Here is a 17791-nt window from a genome sequence, read left to right as displayed (position 1 = left end):
GGATGAATTTATTTTTTTGTATCTGATTCCTTTTTCCAATATTTGTTATTGAAGTATAGTTTATTTACAATGCTGTGTTAATTTCTGCTGTGCAGCAAAGTGATTCCGTTATACATATATATACATTCTTTTTAAAATATTCTTTTCCATTATGGTTTTTCATAGGATATTGAATATAGTTCTCTGTGCTATACAGTAGGACCTTGTTGTTTATAAATTCTATATATAAAAGCTTACATCTGCTAACTCCAACCTCCCACTCCATCCCTCCCCCAATCCTCTCCCCTTTGGCAACCACCAGTCTGTTCTCTATGTCTGTCATTCTGTTTCTGTTTCATAGATAGGTTCATTTGTGTCATATTTTAGATTCCATGTATAAGTGATATAGTATGGTATTTGTCTTTCTGTTTCTGACTTATTTCACTTAGTATGATAATCTCTAGTTGCATCCATGTTGCTGCAAATAGCATTATTTTGTTCTTTTTTATGACTGAGTAGTATTCCATTGTATATATGTACCACATCTTCTTTATTCATTCATCTACTGATGGACATTTAGGTTGTTTCCATGTCTTGGCTATTGTGAATAGTGCTACTATGAACATGGGGGTGTATGTGTCTTTCTGAATTATAGTTTTTGTGTTTTTTTTAAACATCTTTATTGGGGTATAATTGCTTTACAATGGTGTGTTAGTTTCTGCTTTATAACAAAGTGAATCAGTTATACATATGTTCCCATATCTCTTCCCTCTTGCGTCTCCCTCCCTCCCACCCTCCCTATCCCACCCCTCCAGGCGGTCACAAAGCACCGAGCCGATATCCCTGTGCCAAGCGGCTGCTTCCCACTAGCTATCTACCTTACGTTTGTTAGTGTGTATATGTCCATGACTCTCTTTCGCCCTGTCACAGCTCACCCTTCCCCCTCCCCATATCCTCAAGTCCATTCTCCAGTAGGTCTGTGTCTTCATTCCTGTCTTACCCCTAGGTTCTTCATGACATTTTTTTTCTTCTTAAATTCCATATATATGTGTTAGCATACGGTATTTGTCTTTTTCTTTCTGACTTACTTCACTCTGTATGACAGACTCTAGGTCTATCCACCTCATTGCAAATAGCTCAATTTCATTTCTTTTTATGGCTGAGTAATATTCCATTGTATATATGTGCCGCATCTTCTTTATCCATTCATCCGATGATGGGCACTTAGATTGTTTCCATTTCCGGGCTTGAATTATAGTTTTTAACAGGATGAATTTAAAGAGGAAATATGAAGGAATAAAATAATTTTTTGCGTACTGAGTTCAACTTTTCACTAAAGCAGTAATAGGAATTTAAAAATCATTTTCTCACATTCAGTTTTCAACTCCACTGTCTTGCTGGGGATTCAGAAATTCCACTTTGGTGGTCAAAGGCTGAGGTTTGATTCTTTTGTACTCCTCTTGTAATAGCTAATCCTCTTTTACACATTTCGATAAGATTGGTGGCAGTCTCATTTGTGAAAGTATAAAATAGAACAGAGTATTAATTTTTTTAAGTATTATTTCTAATGTTTCTTGAGATCCTTACCACAAGAATCCTGGAAAACAAGGGACTTCCCAGGTGGTCCAGTGGGTAAGACTCCACGCTCCCAATACAGGGGGCCCAGGTTCGATACCTAGTTGGGGAACTAGATCCTACATGTATGCCACAACTAAGAGTCATGCTGCAACTAAGAGTAAGAAGTCCACATGCTGCAACTAAAAACAAAGATCCTGCATGCTGCAAAGAACATCCTGCGTGCCACAACTAAAACCCAGCACAGCCAAAATAAATAAATAAATAAATAAATATTTTCTTTAAAAAGGTAATGAGGTATCATTTCTTAAAAAAAAAAAAAAAGAATCCTGGTAAACAAGATTGCTATTCCTTTTCCATAAATGAGATAATCAAGACTCAAGACAGGTAAAGTAACTTTCCCAAGGCCACTGAAGTGTAAGTAGCAGAACTGAGCTTTAAATCAACGTCTGTCTGATTCTAAATACTATGCTTTGTCCTCTACACATATTATCTCACACTGATGAACGTATAAGTATATTGCCCTTTATTATGAAACTATTTGTTCATATAGATATGTTAGCATTTTTTCTAACTAGCTTTATTTTTTCTATAGGATAATTGATTGCATACAAGTGTCTTTAAGTATTATTTGAGGATTCTCAAAAGTTACTGAAAGAGTAAAAGAATCCCATTAATTTGTTCTTATTCTAGCATGATGATGTTAGCAGACCAAAGTATTTCTCCAAAACCAAAGAGTACTGCAAGTTCAGAATCAGGTAATTAGTAATGAAACTAATCATTTTCATAATCCTCTATTTATTTTTAACATCTTTATTGGAGTATAATTGCTTTACAGTGTTGTGTTAGTTTCTGCTGTATAACAAACTGAATCAGCTATATGCATACATGTATTACCACATCCCCTCCCTCTTGCGTCTCCCTCCCACCCTCCTTATCTGACCCCTCTAGGTAGTTGCAAAGCACCGAGCTGATCTCCCGGTGCCATGCAGCTGCTTCCCAGTAGCTATCTATGTTACCTTTGGTAGTGTATATATGTCAATGCTACTCTCTCACTTCGTCCCTGCTTACCCTTCCCCCTCCCCATTCCTCAAGTCCATTCTCTACGTCTGTGTCTTTATTCTTGTCCTTCCCCTAGGTTCATTAGAACCATTTTCTTTTAGATTCCATATATATGTGTTAGCATACAGTATTTGCTTTTCTCTTTCTGACTTACTTCACTCTGTAGGACAGACTCTAGGTCCATCCACCTCACTACAAATAACTGAATTTCATTTCTTTTTATGGCTGAGTAATATTCCATTGTATATATGTGCCACATCTTCTTTATCCATTCATCTATTGATGGACACTTAGGTAGCTTCCATGTCCTGGCTATTGTAAATACAGCTGCACTGAACATTGTGGTACATGACTCTGTCTGAATTATGGTTTTCTCAGGGTATATGCCCAGTAGTGGGATTGCTGGGTCATATGGTAGTTCTATTTTTAGCTTTTTAAGGAACCTCCATACTGTTCTCCATAGTGGCTGTATCAATTTACATTCCCACCAACAGTGCAACAGGGTTCCCTTTTCTCCACACCCTCTCCAGCATTTATTGTTTGTAGATTTTTTGTTGATGGCCATTCTGACTGGTGTGAGGTGATACCTCATTGTAGTTTTGTTATGCATTTCTCTAATGACTACTGATGTTGAGCATCTTTTCATATGTTTGTTGGCAATCTGTATGTCTGCTTTGGAGAAATGTCTGTTTAGGTCTTCTGCCCATTTTTGGGTTGGGTTGTTTGTTTTTTTGATATTGAGCTTCATGAGCTGTTGTATATTTTGAGATTAATTCTTTGTCACTTGCTTCGTTTGCAAATATTTTCTCCCATCTGAGGGTTGCCTTTGAGTCATGTTTATGGTTTCCTTTACTGTGCAAAAGCTTTGAAGTTTCATTAGGTCCGCTTTGTTTATTTTTGTTTTGATTTCCATTTCTCTAGGAGGTGGGTCAAAAAGGATCTTGTTGTGATTTATGTCATAGAGTGTTCTGCCTGTGTTTTCCTCTAAGAGTTTTAGAGTGGCCTTACATTTAGGTCTTTATTTCATTTGGAGTTTATTTTTGTGTATGGTGTTAGGGAGTGTTCTAATTTCATTCTTTTACATGTAGCTGTCCAGCTTTCCCAGCACCACTTATTGAAGAGGCTGTCTTTTCTCCATTGTATACTCATGCCTCATTTATCAAAGATAAGGTGATCGTATGTGCGTGGGTTTATCTCTGGGCTTTCTGTCCTGTTCCATTGATCTATATTTCTGTTTTTGTACCAGTACCATATGGTCTTGATTACTGTAGCTTTGTAGTATAGTCTGAAGTCTGGGAGCCTGAAGCCTCCAGCTCTGTTTTTTTTTCTCAAGACTGCTTTGGCTATTTGGGGTCTTTTGTGTTTCCATACAAATTGTGCAATTTTTTTGTTCTAGTTCTGTGAAAAATGACATTGGTAGTTTGATAGGGATTGCACTGAATCTGTAGATTGCTTTAGGTAGTAGAGTCATTTTCACAATGTTGATTCTTCCAATCCAAGAATATGGTATATCTCTCCATTTGTTTGTATCATCTTTAATTTCCTTCATCAGTGTCTTATAGTTTTCTGCATATAGGTCTTTTTTCTCCTTAGGTAGGTTTATTCCTAGGTATTTGATTCTTTTTGTTGCAGTGGTAAATGAGAGTGTTTCAATAATTTATCAGATTTTTCATCATTAGCGTATAGGAATGCAAGTGATTTCTGTGCATTAATTTTGTATCCTGCTACTTTACCAAATTGATTGATTAGCTCTAGTACTTTTCTGGTAGCATCTTGAGGATTCTCTATGTATAGTATCATGTTATCTGCAAACAGTGACAGTTTTACTTCTTCTTTTCCAATTTGGATTCCTTTTATGTCTTTTTCTTCTCTGATTACTGTGACTAAAACTTCCAAAACTATGTTGAATAATAGTGGTGAGAGTGGGCAACCTTGTCTTGTTCCTGATCTTAGAGGAAATGGTTTCATTTTTTCACCATTGAGAACGATGTTGGCTGTGGGGTTGTCTTATACGGCCTTTATTATGTTGAGGTAAGTTCCCTCTATGCCTACTTTCTGGAGAGATTTTATCATAAATTGACGTTGAATTTTGTCAAAAGCTTTTTCTGCATCTATTGAGATGATCATATGGTTTTTATCCTTCTGTTTGTTAATATGTTGTATCACAATGATTGATTTGCATATTTTGAAGAATCTTTGCATTCCTGGGATAAACCCCACTTATCATGGTGTATGATCCTTTTAATGTGCTGTTGGATTGTTTGCTAGTATTTTTTTGAGGATTTTTGCATCTAGGTTCATCAGTGATATTGGCCTGTAGTTTCTTTGTGACATCTTTGTCTGGTATTTTGTTTGTTTGTTTGTTTTTTGCAGTACGTGGGCCTCTCACTGTTGTGGCCTCTCCCATTGCGGAGCACAGGCTCCAGACGCGCAGGCTCAACTGCCATGGCTCATGGACCCAGCCGCTCCGCGGCATGTGGGATCTTCCCGGACCGGGACACGAACCCGTGTCCCTTGCATCGGCAGGCGGACTCTCAACCACTGTGCCACCGGGGAAGCCCCTTTGTCTGGTTTTGGTATCAGGGTAATGGTGGCCTCGTAGAATGAGTTTGGGAATGTTCCTCCCTCTGCTATATTTTGGCAGAGTTTCAGAAGGATAGGTGTTAAGTCTTCTCTAAATGTTTGATAGAATTTGCCTGTGAAGCCATCTGGTCCTAGGCTTTTGTTTGTTGGAAGATTTTTAATCACAGTTTCAATTTCAGTGCTTGTGATTGGTCTGTTCATATTTTCTATTTCTTCCTGGTTCAGTCTCATAAGGTTGTGCTTTTCTAAGAATTTGTCCATTTCTTCCAGGTTTCCATTTTATTGGCATATAGTTGCTTGTAGTAATCTCTCATGAGCCTTTGTATTTCTGCAGTCTCAGTTGTTACTTCTCCTTTTTCATTTCCAATTCTATTGATCTGAGTCTTCTCCCTTTTTTTCTTAGTGAGTCTGGCTAATGTTTTATCCATTTTGTTTATCTTGTTAAAGAACCAGGTTTTAGTTTTATTGATCTTTGCTGTTGTTACCTTCATTTATTTTTCATTTATTTCTGATCTGATCTTTATGATTTCTTTCCTTCTGCTAACTTCGGGGTTTTTTGGTTCTTCTTTCTCTAACTGCTTTAGGTGTAAGGTTAGGTTGTTTGAGATTTTTCTTGTTTCTTGAGGTAGGATTGTATTGCTATAAACTTCCCTCTTAGAATTGCTTTTGCTGCATCCCATAGGTTTTGGGTCATCCTGTTTTCATTGTCATTTGTTTCTAGGTATTTTTTGATTTCCTCTTTGATTTCTTCAGTGATCTCTTGTTTATTTAGTATTGTATTGTTTAGCCTCCGTGTGTTTGTATTTTTTACAGTTTTTTTCCTGTAATAGATATGTAGTCTCATAGTGTTGTGATCGAAAAAGATACTTGATACAATTTCAATTTTCTTAAATTTACCAAGGCTTGATTTGTGACCCAAGATATGATCTGTCCTGGAGAATGTTCCATGAGCACTTGAGAAGAAAGTGTATTCTGTTGTTTTTGGATGGAATGTCCTATAAATATCAATTAAGTCCATCTTGTTTAATGTATCATTTAAAGCTTGTGTTTCCTTATTTATTTTCATTTTGGATGATCTGTACATTGGTGAAAGTGGGGTGTTAAAGTCCCCTACTATGATTGTGTTACTGTTGATTTCCCCTTTTATGGCTGTTAGCATTTGCCTTATGTATTGAGGTGCTCCTATGTTGGGTGCATAAATATTTACAATTGTTATATCTTCTTCTTGGATTCATCCCTTGATCATTATGTTGTGTCCTCCTTTGTCTCTTGTAATAGTCTTTATTTTACGGTTTATTCTGTCTGATATGAGAATTGCTACTCCTGCTTTCTTGTAATTTCCATTTGCATGGAACATCTTTTTCCATCCCCTCACTTTCAGTCTGTATGTGTTCCTCGGTCTGAAGTGGGTCTCTTGTAGACAGCATATATACTGGTCTTGTTTTTGTATCCATTCAGCCAGTCTATGTCTTTGGTTGGAGCATTTAATCCATTTGCACTTAAGGTAATTATCGAAATGTATGCTCCTATTACCATTTTGTTAATTGCTTTGGGTTTGTTTTTGTAGGTCTTTTCCTTCTCTTGTGTTTCCCGCCTAGAGAAGTTCCTTCAGCATTTATTGTAAAGCTGGTTTGGTGGTGCTGAATTCTCTTAACTTTTGCTCATCTGTAAAGGTTTTAATTTCTCCGTCAAATCTGAATGAGATCCTTGCTGGGTAGAGTAATCTTGGTTGTATGTTTTTCCTTTTCATCACTTTAAATATGTCCTGCCACTCCCTTATGGCTTGCAGAGTTTCTGCTGAAAAATCGGCTGTTAACCTTATGGGGATTCCCTTGTATGTTATTTGTTCCTTTTTCCTTGCTGCTTTTAATATTTTTACTTTCTACTTAATTTTTGATAGTTTGATTAATATGTGTCTTGGTGTGTTTCTCCTTGGATTTATCCTGTATGGGACTCTCTGCACTTCCTGGAATTGATTAACTATTTCCTTTCTCATGTCGGGAAGTTTTCAACTATAATCTCTTCAAATATTTTCTCAGTCCCTTTCTTTTTCTCTTCTTCTTCTGGGACCCCTATAATTTGAATGTTGGTGCGTTTAATGTTGTCCCAGAGGTCTCTGAGACTGTCCTTAATTCTTTTCATTCTCTTTTCTTTATTCTGCCCCCTGGCAGTTATTTCCACCATAGTATCTTCCAGCTCACTTATCTGTTCTTCTGCCTCAGTTATTCTGTTATTGATTCCTTCTAGAGTATTTTTAATTTCACTAATTGTTTTCTTCATCACTATTTGTTTGCTCTTTAGTTCTTCTAGAACCTTGTTAAGTGTTTCTTGTATTTTCTCCATTCTGTGTCTGAGATTTTGGATCATCTTTACTATCATTACTCGAATTCTTTTTCAGGTAGGTTGCCTATTTTGCCTTCATTTATTTGGTCTTGTAGGTTTTTACCTTGGTCCTTTGTCTGTAACATATTTTTTTGTTGCTTCATTTTTGTTTTTTTTTTTTTTTTGATGTGTGGTGCTGTATTCCTGTCTTACTGGTTGTTTGGCCTGAGACATCCAGAACTGGAGTTTGCAGGCAGTTGGATAGAGCTGGGTCTTGGTGCTGAGATGAGGATCTCCGGGAGACCTCACTCTGATTGATATTCCCTGGGGTCTGAGGTTCTCTGTTAGTCCAGTGGTTTTGACTTGGAAATCCCACCACAGGAGCTTCAGCCTGACCTCCAGATTGGGAACCAAGATCCCACAAGCTTCATGGTGTGGTTAAAAAAAAAATAAGAAGAAGAAAAAAAGGAGCAGTACAGTATCAAAGAATAAAAAAACAAAATAAAATTAGAAAGATGAAAAATATATTAGGAAAAATAAAACTATAATTGAAACGTCTGCAACAAGGTAAAATAAAACCACAACAGAAAAAAGAAAAAAAAAAGAAAAAAAAAAGGATGGGGTGGGGTGGGGGTACAAGCAAGAAGGAGAGATCACCAGTCGTTGGGGGTTCCTCCATCCCCTTAGGTGTCCGTGGTCCCCCACCGGTGCCTGCTAGATGCCCTAGTTGTGAGGAGATGCGAATTTTGTTTCCTCCTAGTACACCATCTTGACCCTGACTCCCTCTATACATTTTTGTCACAGTGCTGCAGTATTTGTTAAGAAAACTGGTAGCCCAGGAAATTGAGTGCTTTTTAGTGTGGTTGTATTTAAGAAATGAAGATATGTGAGGTTAGGTCTTAACTATCCCCACAGCACCCATCATTAATTCATTTAATAAACATTTACTGAGTATGTATTCTGTACTAGGTATTACTATATATACCGATAGGGAGTGATGTATTTTCCCTGACCTTGTAAATTTCATTCGTAGGAGAGGAAGATAATCAGTAAACAGATGCATTGGAGTTATGTGTGATGGTTGAAAAATAAAAGAATCAACAAAGTGCCTTGCATTTTTGGCCCTCTATTATTTAGTTTACTATTAGAATAAACATAGCAAGACCTTTACAACCTTATTAACATCTGTTGTATTTCAGATTTCTATTTTCTTTATTTCCTGCAAGAAGTTTTATAGCATCTGTTTGGGGATAAATTTAAAGAATTGCTTGTTTTGCTCCTGATGGATATAAATGTTTGTATGAACTGAAAAAAAAGAGTTTTTTTGGTGTTGTCTTCATTTTAAGCGGTTGTCTTAATGAGCATTTAGAAAATGCCAGGTATTATGTTAGGAAGTGTGGGTATAAAAATGCTTAAGATGGTTTCTGTTCTAAGGGAAATGAATCTAGTGATAAAAACTAAACTTGTAAAAGCACACATCCTTGGAAAGCGTAGCACCTACTACCTTGGAGGGTGAGCATTAGAAGGAAGATTTGCTTTATAGATCACAATTAAGGAACTTGTGAACAAGGGAAGAAAGATATGAAAGGGAAAGTTGGTAAGGGTATCAAAAACAATCATGATTTTACCTAGTTCTTGCCAGATTTTGGCTGTGGAAAATCTTATTTATAAAGCCTGGTAGTAAGGCAGAATATTGATTCTGTAATTATGTATGCTTGTGTATTCTTACTTTTATGTGGTTGATTGACTTAAAATTTCAAATTAAATAAATTACATCTTACTCTAGAGTTATTTTTTACACATTCCTTAATTCAGCAAATCCAAGTTTGTTCCAGTTGTTTGTTAGGCTCTTTACTAAGTGTTAGGAAACCAAGAAATGGCTATATTCCTGCCCTCAGGGGTTCATAGTCTAGTAATAGAAACAAACAAACAAGAAATTACTTCTCAGACATCTCCTGCTCAGTCTTCTTTGCAATCTTATCTACTGCTATTAGCTATTAAATGTGGGAGTTCTTAAAGGCTGATTCCTAGATTTTAATTTCTGTTCAGTCTACTCCCTGATATGTATAAGTGTCCTATAGAAGGTAGGGCTTCCAAATTTTCCATTCTAGACTCTCCTCTGAGGTAAGACCCTTATATGTAGCTGCCTTCTGGACATCTCCACTTGGATGTTTCAGAGACACCTTATCTCATCTTTCGTTAATTCCACTCATTCAATGAATATTTATTAAGCACCTACAGTGTAACACAAACTGTTTTAGTTGCTGGGGACATGACAAATTTCTTGCCCTAACAGAGTTTATGTTATAGTGGAGAAAGAAAGAAAATAAACAGATAAAAACAGATAAACAAATACATATATCACAACATCAAAAATAAGAGTAATGAGGGAAAATAAAGAAGGGTAAAAACAGAGTGTGTGACTAGGGATGCTGTTTTAGACAGGCTAATCAGGATAGGCCTCTCTGAGGAGGTGACATTCGCACAGAGCTTGAATGAAGTGAGAGAGTGGGCCATGTGAAAATCTGGTGGCAGAGCATGCCAGGCATAAGGGCATCACAAGTGAAAAGGCCATGAGATGGGAATGTGTTTAGCATGTTGGAAAAAGAGAAAAGAGGCTAGTGTGACTGGAGAAAGATGAGGAAATAAAAATGAATGGTTGAAATTGTAGTCGGTGAGCAAGTGGTATAATGTAGTCTCATATGCCATCGCAAAGAGTAGGGATTTTTTTCTAAATGTGTTGATAAGTGCATCTTAGAGCAGAGGAATGACATGATCAGGTACATATTTTAGAATTATCACTCTGGCTACTATGTGGATAATAGACTAAGGGGTAAGAGTCTAGGAAACCTTGTGAAATAAACTATTGCAATGGTCAGATAATGGTGTTTGAGACTAAAGTGATAGCAGTGGTCTGATTTGGAATATATTTTAAAGGCAGATGGGCCAGGATTTCCTGATTAGGTTGGTTGTTGGGTAAGAGAGAATAGTCAAGAATGACTCTTAAATTATTGGTTTGAGCAACTAGATGAATGGTGGTATCATTTCTTGAGATAGGAACATCGTAGGGCAGAGCAAGTTAGGAGAATAATTAAGAGTCTTTGGTTTATGCATATTAAATTTGATCTGTCAGCTCATGTACATAATGTTACATGAAAGAATGGAAACACAAACAGGTATATACTCATTTATTTTATATATATATATAAAGTTCAAGAACAGGCAAGACTTATTCTGGCTAACAGAAGTCAGAATAGTGGTAATCTTTAAAAAGGGGTTGCTGACTGGGAAAAAACATATAGGAAATTTCTGGGGTGTTGGAAATATTTTATGTCTTGATCTGGGTGATAATTATATGGACGAATACATGTAAATATAAGATTTGTTCCCATTACTGTACATATGGAGTACCTTAAGAAAATATTAAAACATTAAGAGGATTTTTAACCTTCAGCTGGAGATGTTGTGAAAGCAGTTTGTGACACAGAGTCCGGAGTTCAGGGCAGAGACTGGGGCTGCAGATAAATATTTAGAGTCAGGTATAGATGCTTTGAAGCCGTTAGAGTAGGTGAGTCACTTAGGAAGAGAAAAGAAATAGAAAAGAGACATGTAAAAGAATGTAAATGGAACACTTCAACATTTAGAAACAGCTGGAACAAAATTTTCCAAGAGATCAAATAAAACAAGGGTTGATGACTGAGAATTGTTACAACCAGGACCTAACCTAGTCTTCTTCCTCCAGTGTCCTCCGTCTCAACAAATGTAGCTTAATAAACCAAAACATGGGATCATCCTCAACACCTTCCTGTTTGTCATTTCTGTCTCTAAGTACTAATTTTATCTTTTACAGAACTCTCAAACCTACAGCTTCTCTCTACATTGGGAGATGAAGATGAGAGGAATGATTAGCCTCAAAGTTTACCAGATTTAGCAAATAAAGATACACAATGCCCAGTGAAATTAGAATTCAGAAGCAAATAATTTTTAATATAATTATGTCATGAACATTGCCTAGGCTGTACTATTATACAGAAAATACTTAAACTAAAAATAATTTGTGATTCATCTGAACTTCACATTTAAGTGGGCATCCTATGTTTAATCTCTGCAATGAGGCTGGAAATATGTAAGCAATACAGGGATTATAAAAATAGGATTTTGTATGCCAATTTAAGGAGCTTAAGTTTTAACTTGAGGGCAGTGGAAAGCCTTTAAAGAGTGTTAAGCAGATGATATTAGATTTGTATTTTAGGTATACAGTGTGGATAGTGGACTGCAGAAGGAGGTGATTTGAAAGGCTATTGGGATCTATGTAGCAGGAAAGGTTTTGGGGTACAGATAAAGTTTTTGGTAAGATGAAAGAGGCCTGAGTATGTTTTAAGTGCTGGTAGGAAAGTTGGAGTAGAAAGGGAGAGACTGAAAATACAGGATAGTAGAAATGGAAGGATAATTAATGAAGAATTCTAATCACATGCAACTTTCTCTACTAATTGAAAGGTAAATCTTTTATATACAGTTTATTTACTTCTGTGAAACCTGGAGCTCTTGAGATAAAGGTATTTTTAAGAATTCTTTCTCCTTTCTGTAGCAAGTCAGGTTGTTCAACATACATTAAGTTTTTCTTCTAAAACTATTACAAAATCATAGTCATTAAAATCCATTTTTCCTCAAATTTGAGTTCTCTTTTCTGTACTTAGAGTTCATGACAGGTTAAATAATGAAAATACTAAAGTATATTTTTATTATAGATAATGCATCTTGTGGAGTTTTACTTGCTGAGAAAAATTACCCTTCAACCCCTCAAAAAACAAAGAAAAAAGCAAGTATTGAAGCAGAATAACCTTATAAACCATAAATTTCATTAATATGGGACATACTATTTTCTTTTAAACAACACTTTTATAAGAATTATTTTTCAGCTATTTAAGCCAATAATGGAAAACATTTTTGGAGCTTAGCAATTAGATTGCATTATTGTTGCATGAATATATACTCTATATAAAGTTAATGAAAGAGGATTAAAACTTAAAAATTTTCCAATTTCCTTAAATTGGATGTCTATTAATAATTAATTTAAAGTGAAAATAACACATTTGCTTTGTAGCCAGAACAGTGTTCTATACTAAGGAACTGAAAATCAGTACATTAGGCCTGGAATCTAGAGGTCTTTGGGGAGGAATTCAGACTTGATTATGTATATAACAGGAGCTACTATCTGAGTGGCTACTCAGAGTAAAGTATTATTATCCTTTTCATTATATGTTTTTTATAGCATTCCTATCAGGTAAGTTTTTCATTTGTTTTATTTTTTAGCAATTTTATAGCTGAGAAAAATGAGGTTTAGATATTAACCAATATGCTTGAGGAGTTTGTGACAAGTCTTTCTCAATCTAAAACCTGTACTTTTTCCACTGTACCGTATGGTCACTATATACTTTGGGGAGCAAATTGAAAGAGGGCAAGAGTGTCAGCAGGAAGATTCATTAATAGAAAGTTGCAAAGGTTTTTGGTGGGAGATTGTGGTGGCTTTAACTAGGATGTTTTGTAGGAGAGATGGAATAATATGCGTGGATTGAAGATAATTTTGCCTATAGAGTTTATGGATTGGACATAGAGGATGAAAGAGTGAGAGGTATCAATAAAGGCTTCTAGGTTTGTGTCTTAAGCAGCTTTGATGGATAAAGGTGCTATATAATGTGATAGGAAAGGCAGGAGATCTGAAGGCACATAAAGATGAAAACGTTGGAAGGGCCATTGGCTGTAAGTTTCCAGGTCAGGAAAACAGAACAGGAGTATACAATATTATAGATATTTTAAAATTCATGGTAATGGGTGAAATCACCTGGGAAAGAGTATCTAGAGAGTAAGGAAGAAAAGGGGGTCCAGGATCAATTCTTGAAAAACTCTACAGTCACATGGAAAAGGAAAAGTGGGCAGAGAGAACAGGGAAAATAAACAGCATATGGTGTCATAGAAGGTAAAAGAGGAGAGGTTTTGCTCCTTAAAGGGGAGAGTGGCCAACTATGCTGGGTGCTGCTTGGAGGTCCAGTGTTATAAAGAATTTTGAAAAATTGGAGGACTTCCAGTTTCTGGTCCAACATGAAAGGAACTTAGAAGTCACTCTGTCCTAACAACAAGTAGAAACCTGAACAAGCTGAAAAATAAGCAACTCTTTATAGATCTTTCGAAGAAGTAAGTAAGGTCACATGGTCAACTGCTACACCAAAATATGGAAAGACAGACAGGTGGATACATAGAATAATGACTTACAAGAGCAGAAACACATGAACAGAAACCTCCCTGTGAACCAGTGCTGGGGTGGGAAACCCAAAAGTGTGATTGATTAATTGCTAAAGGCTCAGTGTGGACAACTCTGAAAGTTAAAAACTCAAGAGGGACCCAGTCATCAGAGGAACCTCCACACTTTTGTGAGCTTTACCTCCAGAAACTCTACCAGATCCTCACAGTGAAAATCAGAGAAGAATACTCTCATGCTTCTGGTAGTGGAAAGGGAAAAGGAACCATTTTGAAATACATCAGAATATTCTGTTCTTCTTAACAAAGCCTGCCCTCAACAGAAATTGTTTTACAATAGCCTAACTTGCTGGAGTTTTATCAGAGCCTAACCTACCTAGGGAGGGGAAGTACCTGATTCCAGCCAGCTCTCCCCTTCCAAGTGGAGGAAGGAAATTATTCAATTCCAGCTCCCTCTAGCCTTCCACATGGGCGAATGGAAGTACCCGATTACTACAAGATGGTCCTTTCTAGCCATCCTGTCTCAACTCAAGGGGGAAAAACTGAGAAGAACCGGTGATGTTTGCAGTCCAGGGGCACAGGCTCAATAAAAGACTGAGACATAATCATAGAACTGTAGAATGCTTCCCCATCCCTACAATTTATCAGTGCATTACTAAAGACGTATTCACCACAGTTGCTATTACCCAGTACATCATGTCCACATTTTAGCAAAAAATTACAAGCCATACTAAAGGGCAAAAATTACTGTTTAAAGAGGCTGAATAAGCATCAGAGCCAGAGACAGATGTGGTGGTAGTGTTAGAATGATCAGACCAGAAATGTAAAATAACTATGATTAATGTGCTAAGGCAGTTATAGGAAAAAGTAGACAACATGCAATATAAGCAGAGAGATGGAAATCCTAAGAAATAATCAAAGGAGTGCTAGAGATCAAAAACACTATAGCAGGAATGAAGAATGCCTTTGATGGACTCAGTAGTAGAATAGACACAGCTAAGGGAAGAATATCTGAGTCTGAGGACATGACAATAGAAACTTCCCAAACTGAAAAGCAAAGAGAAAAAAGGACTAAAAAAAAAAAAAAAAAAAAAAAAGAACTGTGGGACAACTACAAAAGGTGTGACATATACATAATTAGAATTCCACATGGAAAGAAACAGAGAAAGGAACAGAAGCAACATTTGAAACAATAATGACTAAAAATTTTCCAAAATTAAAATGTCAGACATCAAACCACAGATCCAGGAAATTGAGACAATACAAAACAGGATAAATGCCCCCAAAACTACATATAGAAATATCAGATTTGAACATCAGAAAATCAAGCAAAGAAAATATCTTGAAAGAAGCCAGAAGGAAAAACACCTTACCTATAGAAGAGCAAAGATAAGATTTACAGACCTCTCCTCAGAAACCATTCAAGCAAGAAGAGAGTGAAGTGAAATATTTAAAGTTATGAGAGAAAACAACCACCAATTAGAATTCAGTACCCTGTGAAGTTATCCTTCAAAAGTGGAGGAGAAATACATACTTTCTCAGACAAACAAAAATTGAGGGAATTTGTTGCCAGTAGGCTTGCCTTGTAAGAACTATTCAAAGTTCTTCAGGAAGAAGGAAAATAACATGTCAGTATAGGTTTATCTATCTTAACAAATGTACCACTGTGGTGTAGTGTGTCAATAGTAGGGGAGGTTGTGCATGATTGGGGACAAAGGGGTATATGGGAACTCTGTACATTCAGCTGAGTTTTGCTGTGAACCTCAAACTGCTGTAAAATATGAAGTTTGTTAATTTTTTAAAAGTCAATTGCATTTAGGATCAAGAAGGAAATTGATGACTTTGGCAATAATAATTTTAGTGGACGAGTAAGGAAACTAGATTGGAATAGGTTAAAGAGTTATAGAAATTGAGAAAGTATAAAATATATAAAGAAGCAAATTGGGACATAAACAATATAAAATGTGTGTGTGGAGGGGAAAGTAAATGTGTAAAACTTTTTAATGCAATTGAAGTTAATTTGTTTTCAGCTTAAAGTAGACTATTATAAGATGTATTATGAATGCCTTAGGTAATCAAAAAGCAAAAATCTGTGAGAGATACACAATGATAAAGAGAAAAGAATCAAAGCATACCACTAGAAAAAAACCCCATCAATTCACAAAGAAAGACAGCAATAGAGGAAGAAAGGAACAAAGGAACTATAAAATAATCAGAAAGCAATTAACAAAATGGTGATAGTCCTTACTATCAATAAGTCTGCACCTCTCAGTAATTATTCTAAATGTAAATGTTTTAAATTCTTCATTTAAAAGATATAGAGCAGCTAAATGAAAACAAAATAACTATATGCTGTCTACTAGAGACCAACTTAAGCTTTAAGGACACTAAGGCTGAAAGTGAAGGGATGGACAAAGTTATTCCATACAAATAGAAACCCAAATAGAACAAGGGTAGCTATACTTATATGAGACAAAATAGATTTTTAAGTCAAAAGCTGTAATAAGAGACAAAGAATGCCATTATATAGTGATAAAGGGGTCAGTTCATCAAAAGGATATAACAATTGTAAGTATATACTTACTGAATTTTGAAGCACTGAAGTATATTAAACAATTATTAACAGATCTAAAAGCAGAAATAGGCAGCAGTGCAATAAGAGTAAGGGACTTCAATACCTGACTTTCAAAAATGGATAAATTATCCAGACTGAAAATCAGTGAGGAAATAATGGACTTGAACTACACTTCAGACTAAATGCACCTAACAGACATATACAGAACATTCCACCCAACAACAGTAGAATCCACATTCTTCTCAAATGCACAGGAAACATGTTCCAGAATAGATCTTACGTTAGGTCACAAAACAAGTCTTTAACAAATTTAATAAGATTGAAATTATATCAAGTATATTTTCTGACTGCAATGGTATAAAACTAAAAATCAACAATAAGAGCAAAGCTGGAAAACTCAAATATTTGGAAATTAAACAACATACTTATGAAAAACGGATGAGTCAAAGAATAAATCAAAAGAGCTATTAAAAATATCTTGAGGGGGGGCTTCCCTGGTGGTGCAGTGGTTGAGAGTCTGCCTGCTGGTGCAGGGGACACAGGTTCGAGCCCTGGTCTGGGAGGATCCCACATGCCGCGGAGTGGCTAGGCCCGTGAGCCACAACTACTGAGCCTGCACGTCTGGAGCTTGTGCTCCACAACAAGAGAGGCTGCGATAGTGAGAGGCCCACGCACTGTGATGAAGAGTGGCCCCCACTTGCCACAACTAGAGAAAGCCCTCGCATCGAAACGAAGACCCAACACAACAAAAATAAATTAATTAATTAAAAAAATATATCTTGAGGGCTTCCCTGGTGGCGCAGTGGTTGAGAGTCCGCCTGCCAGTGCAGGGGACACGGGTTCGGGCCCCAGTCCAGGAAGATCCCACATGTTGCGGAGCAGCTAGGCCCATGAGCCATGGCCGCTAAGCCTGCGCGTCCAGAGCCTGTGCTCCATTAACGGGAGAGTCCGCAACAGTGAGAGGCCCGCGTATGGCAAAAAAAAAAAAAAAAAAAAAATCTTGAGACAAATGAAAATGGAAACACAACATACCAAAACTTATGGAATACATCAAAAGCAGCCTTACAAGAGAAGTTTATAGTGTTAAACACCTACATTAAGAAAAAATTAAGACCTCAAGTAACAGCCTAATCTTATACTTCAGGGAACTAGAAAAAGAAGAACAAACTAAGTCCAAAGTTAGCAGAAGGAAGAAAATTAAAATATTAGAGCAGAAAGAAATGGTCTAGAAACTAGAGAGACAATAAAAATGATTAACTAAACTAAGAGTTGGTTTCATTAAAAGATAAACAATTGAGAAACTTCTATCTAGACTAAGAAAAAAAGAGAGATGACTCAAATTAATAAATTATAAATGAAAGAGGAGGCATTACAACTGATACCACAGAAATGCAGAGGGTCATAACAGACTTCTATGAATAATTATATATCAACAAATTT

General features: G+C 36.3%; 1 protein-coding gene across 1 annotated transcript in view; it reads left to right on the top strand.

Annotated features, from left to right (window-relative positions):
- Positions 1–17791, top strand: part of MEIKIN (meiotic kinetochore factor) — a 115465-nt gene that overhangs the window by 33661 nt on the left and 64013 nt on the right. Inside the window, exons 8-9 of the mRNA XM_060146342.1 lie at positions 2248–2312; positions 12270–12340. Of these exons, the coding sequence (XP_060002325.1) occupies positions 2248–2312; positions 12270–12340 (136 nt within the window). The remainder of the gene's footprint in view (positions 1–2247; positions 2313–12269; positions 12341–17791) is intronic.

Source organism: Lagenorhynchus albirostris, chromosome 3, assembly GCF_949774975.1.
Source record: "Lagenorhynchus albirostris chromosome 3, mLagAlb1.1, whole genome shotgun sequence".
NCBI lineage: Eukaryota > Metazoa > Chordata > Mammalia > Artiodactyla > Delphinidae > Lagenorhynchus > Lagenorhynchus albirostris.
The sequence above is the reverse complement of the archived record's forward strand: the minus strand, read 5'-3'. Positions and strand labels throughout refer to the sequence as shown.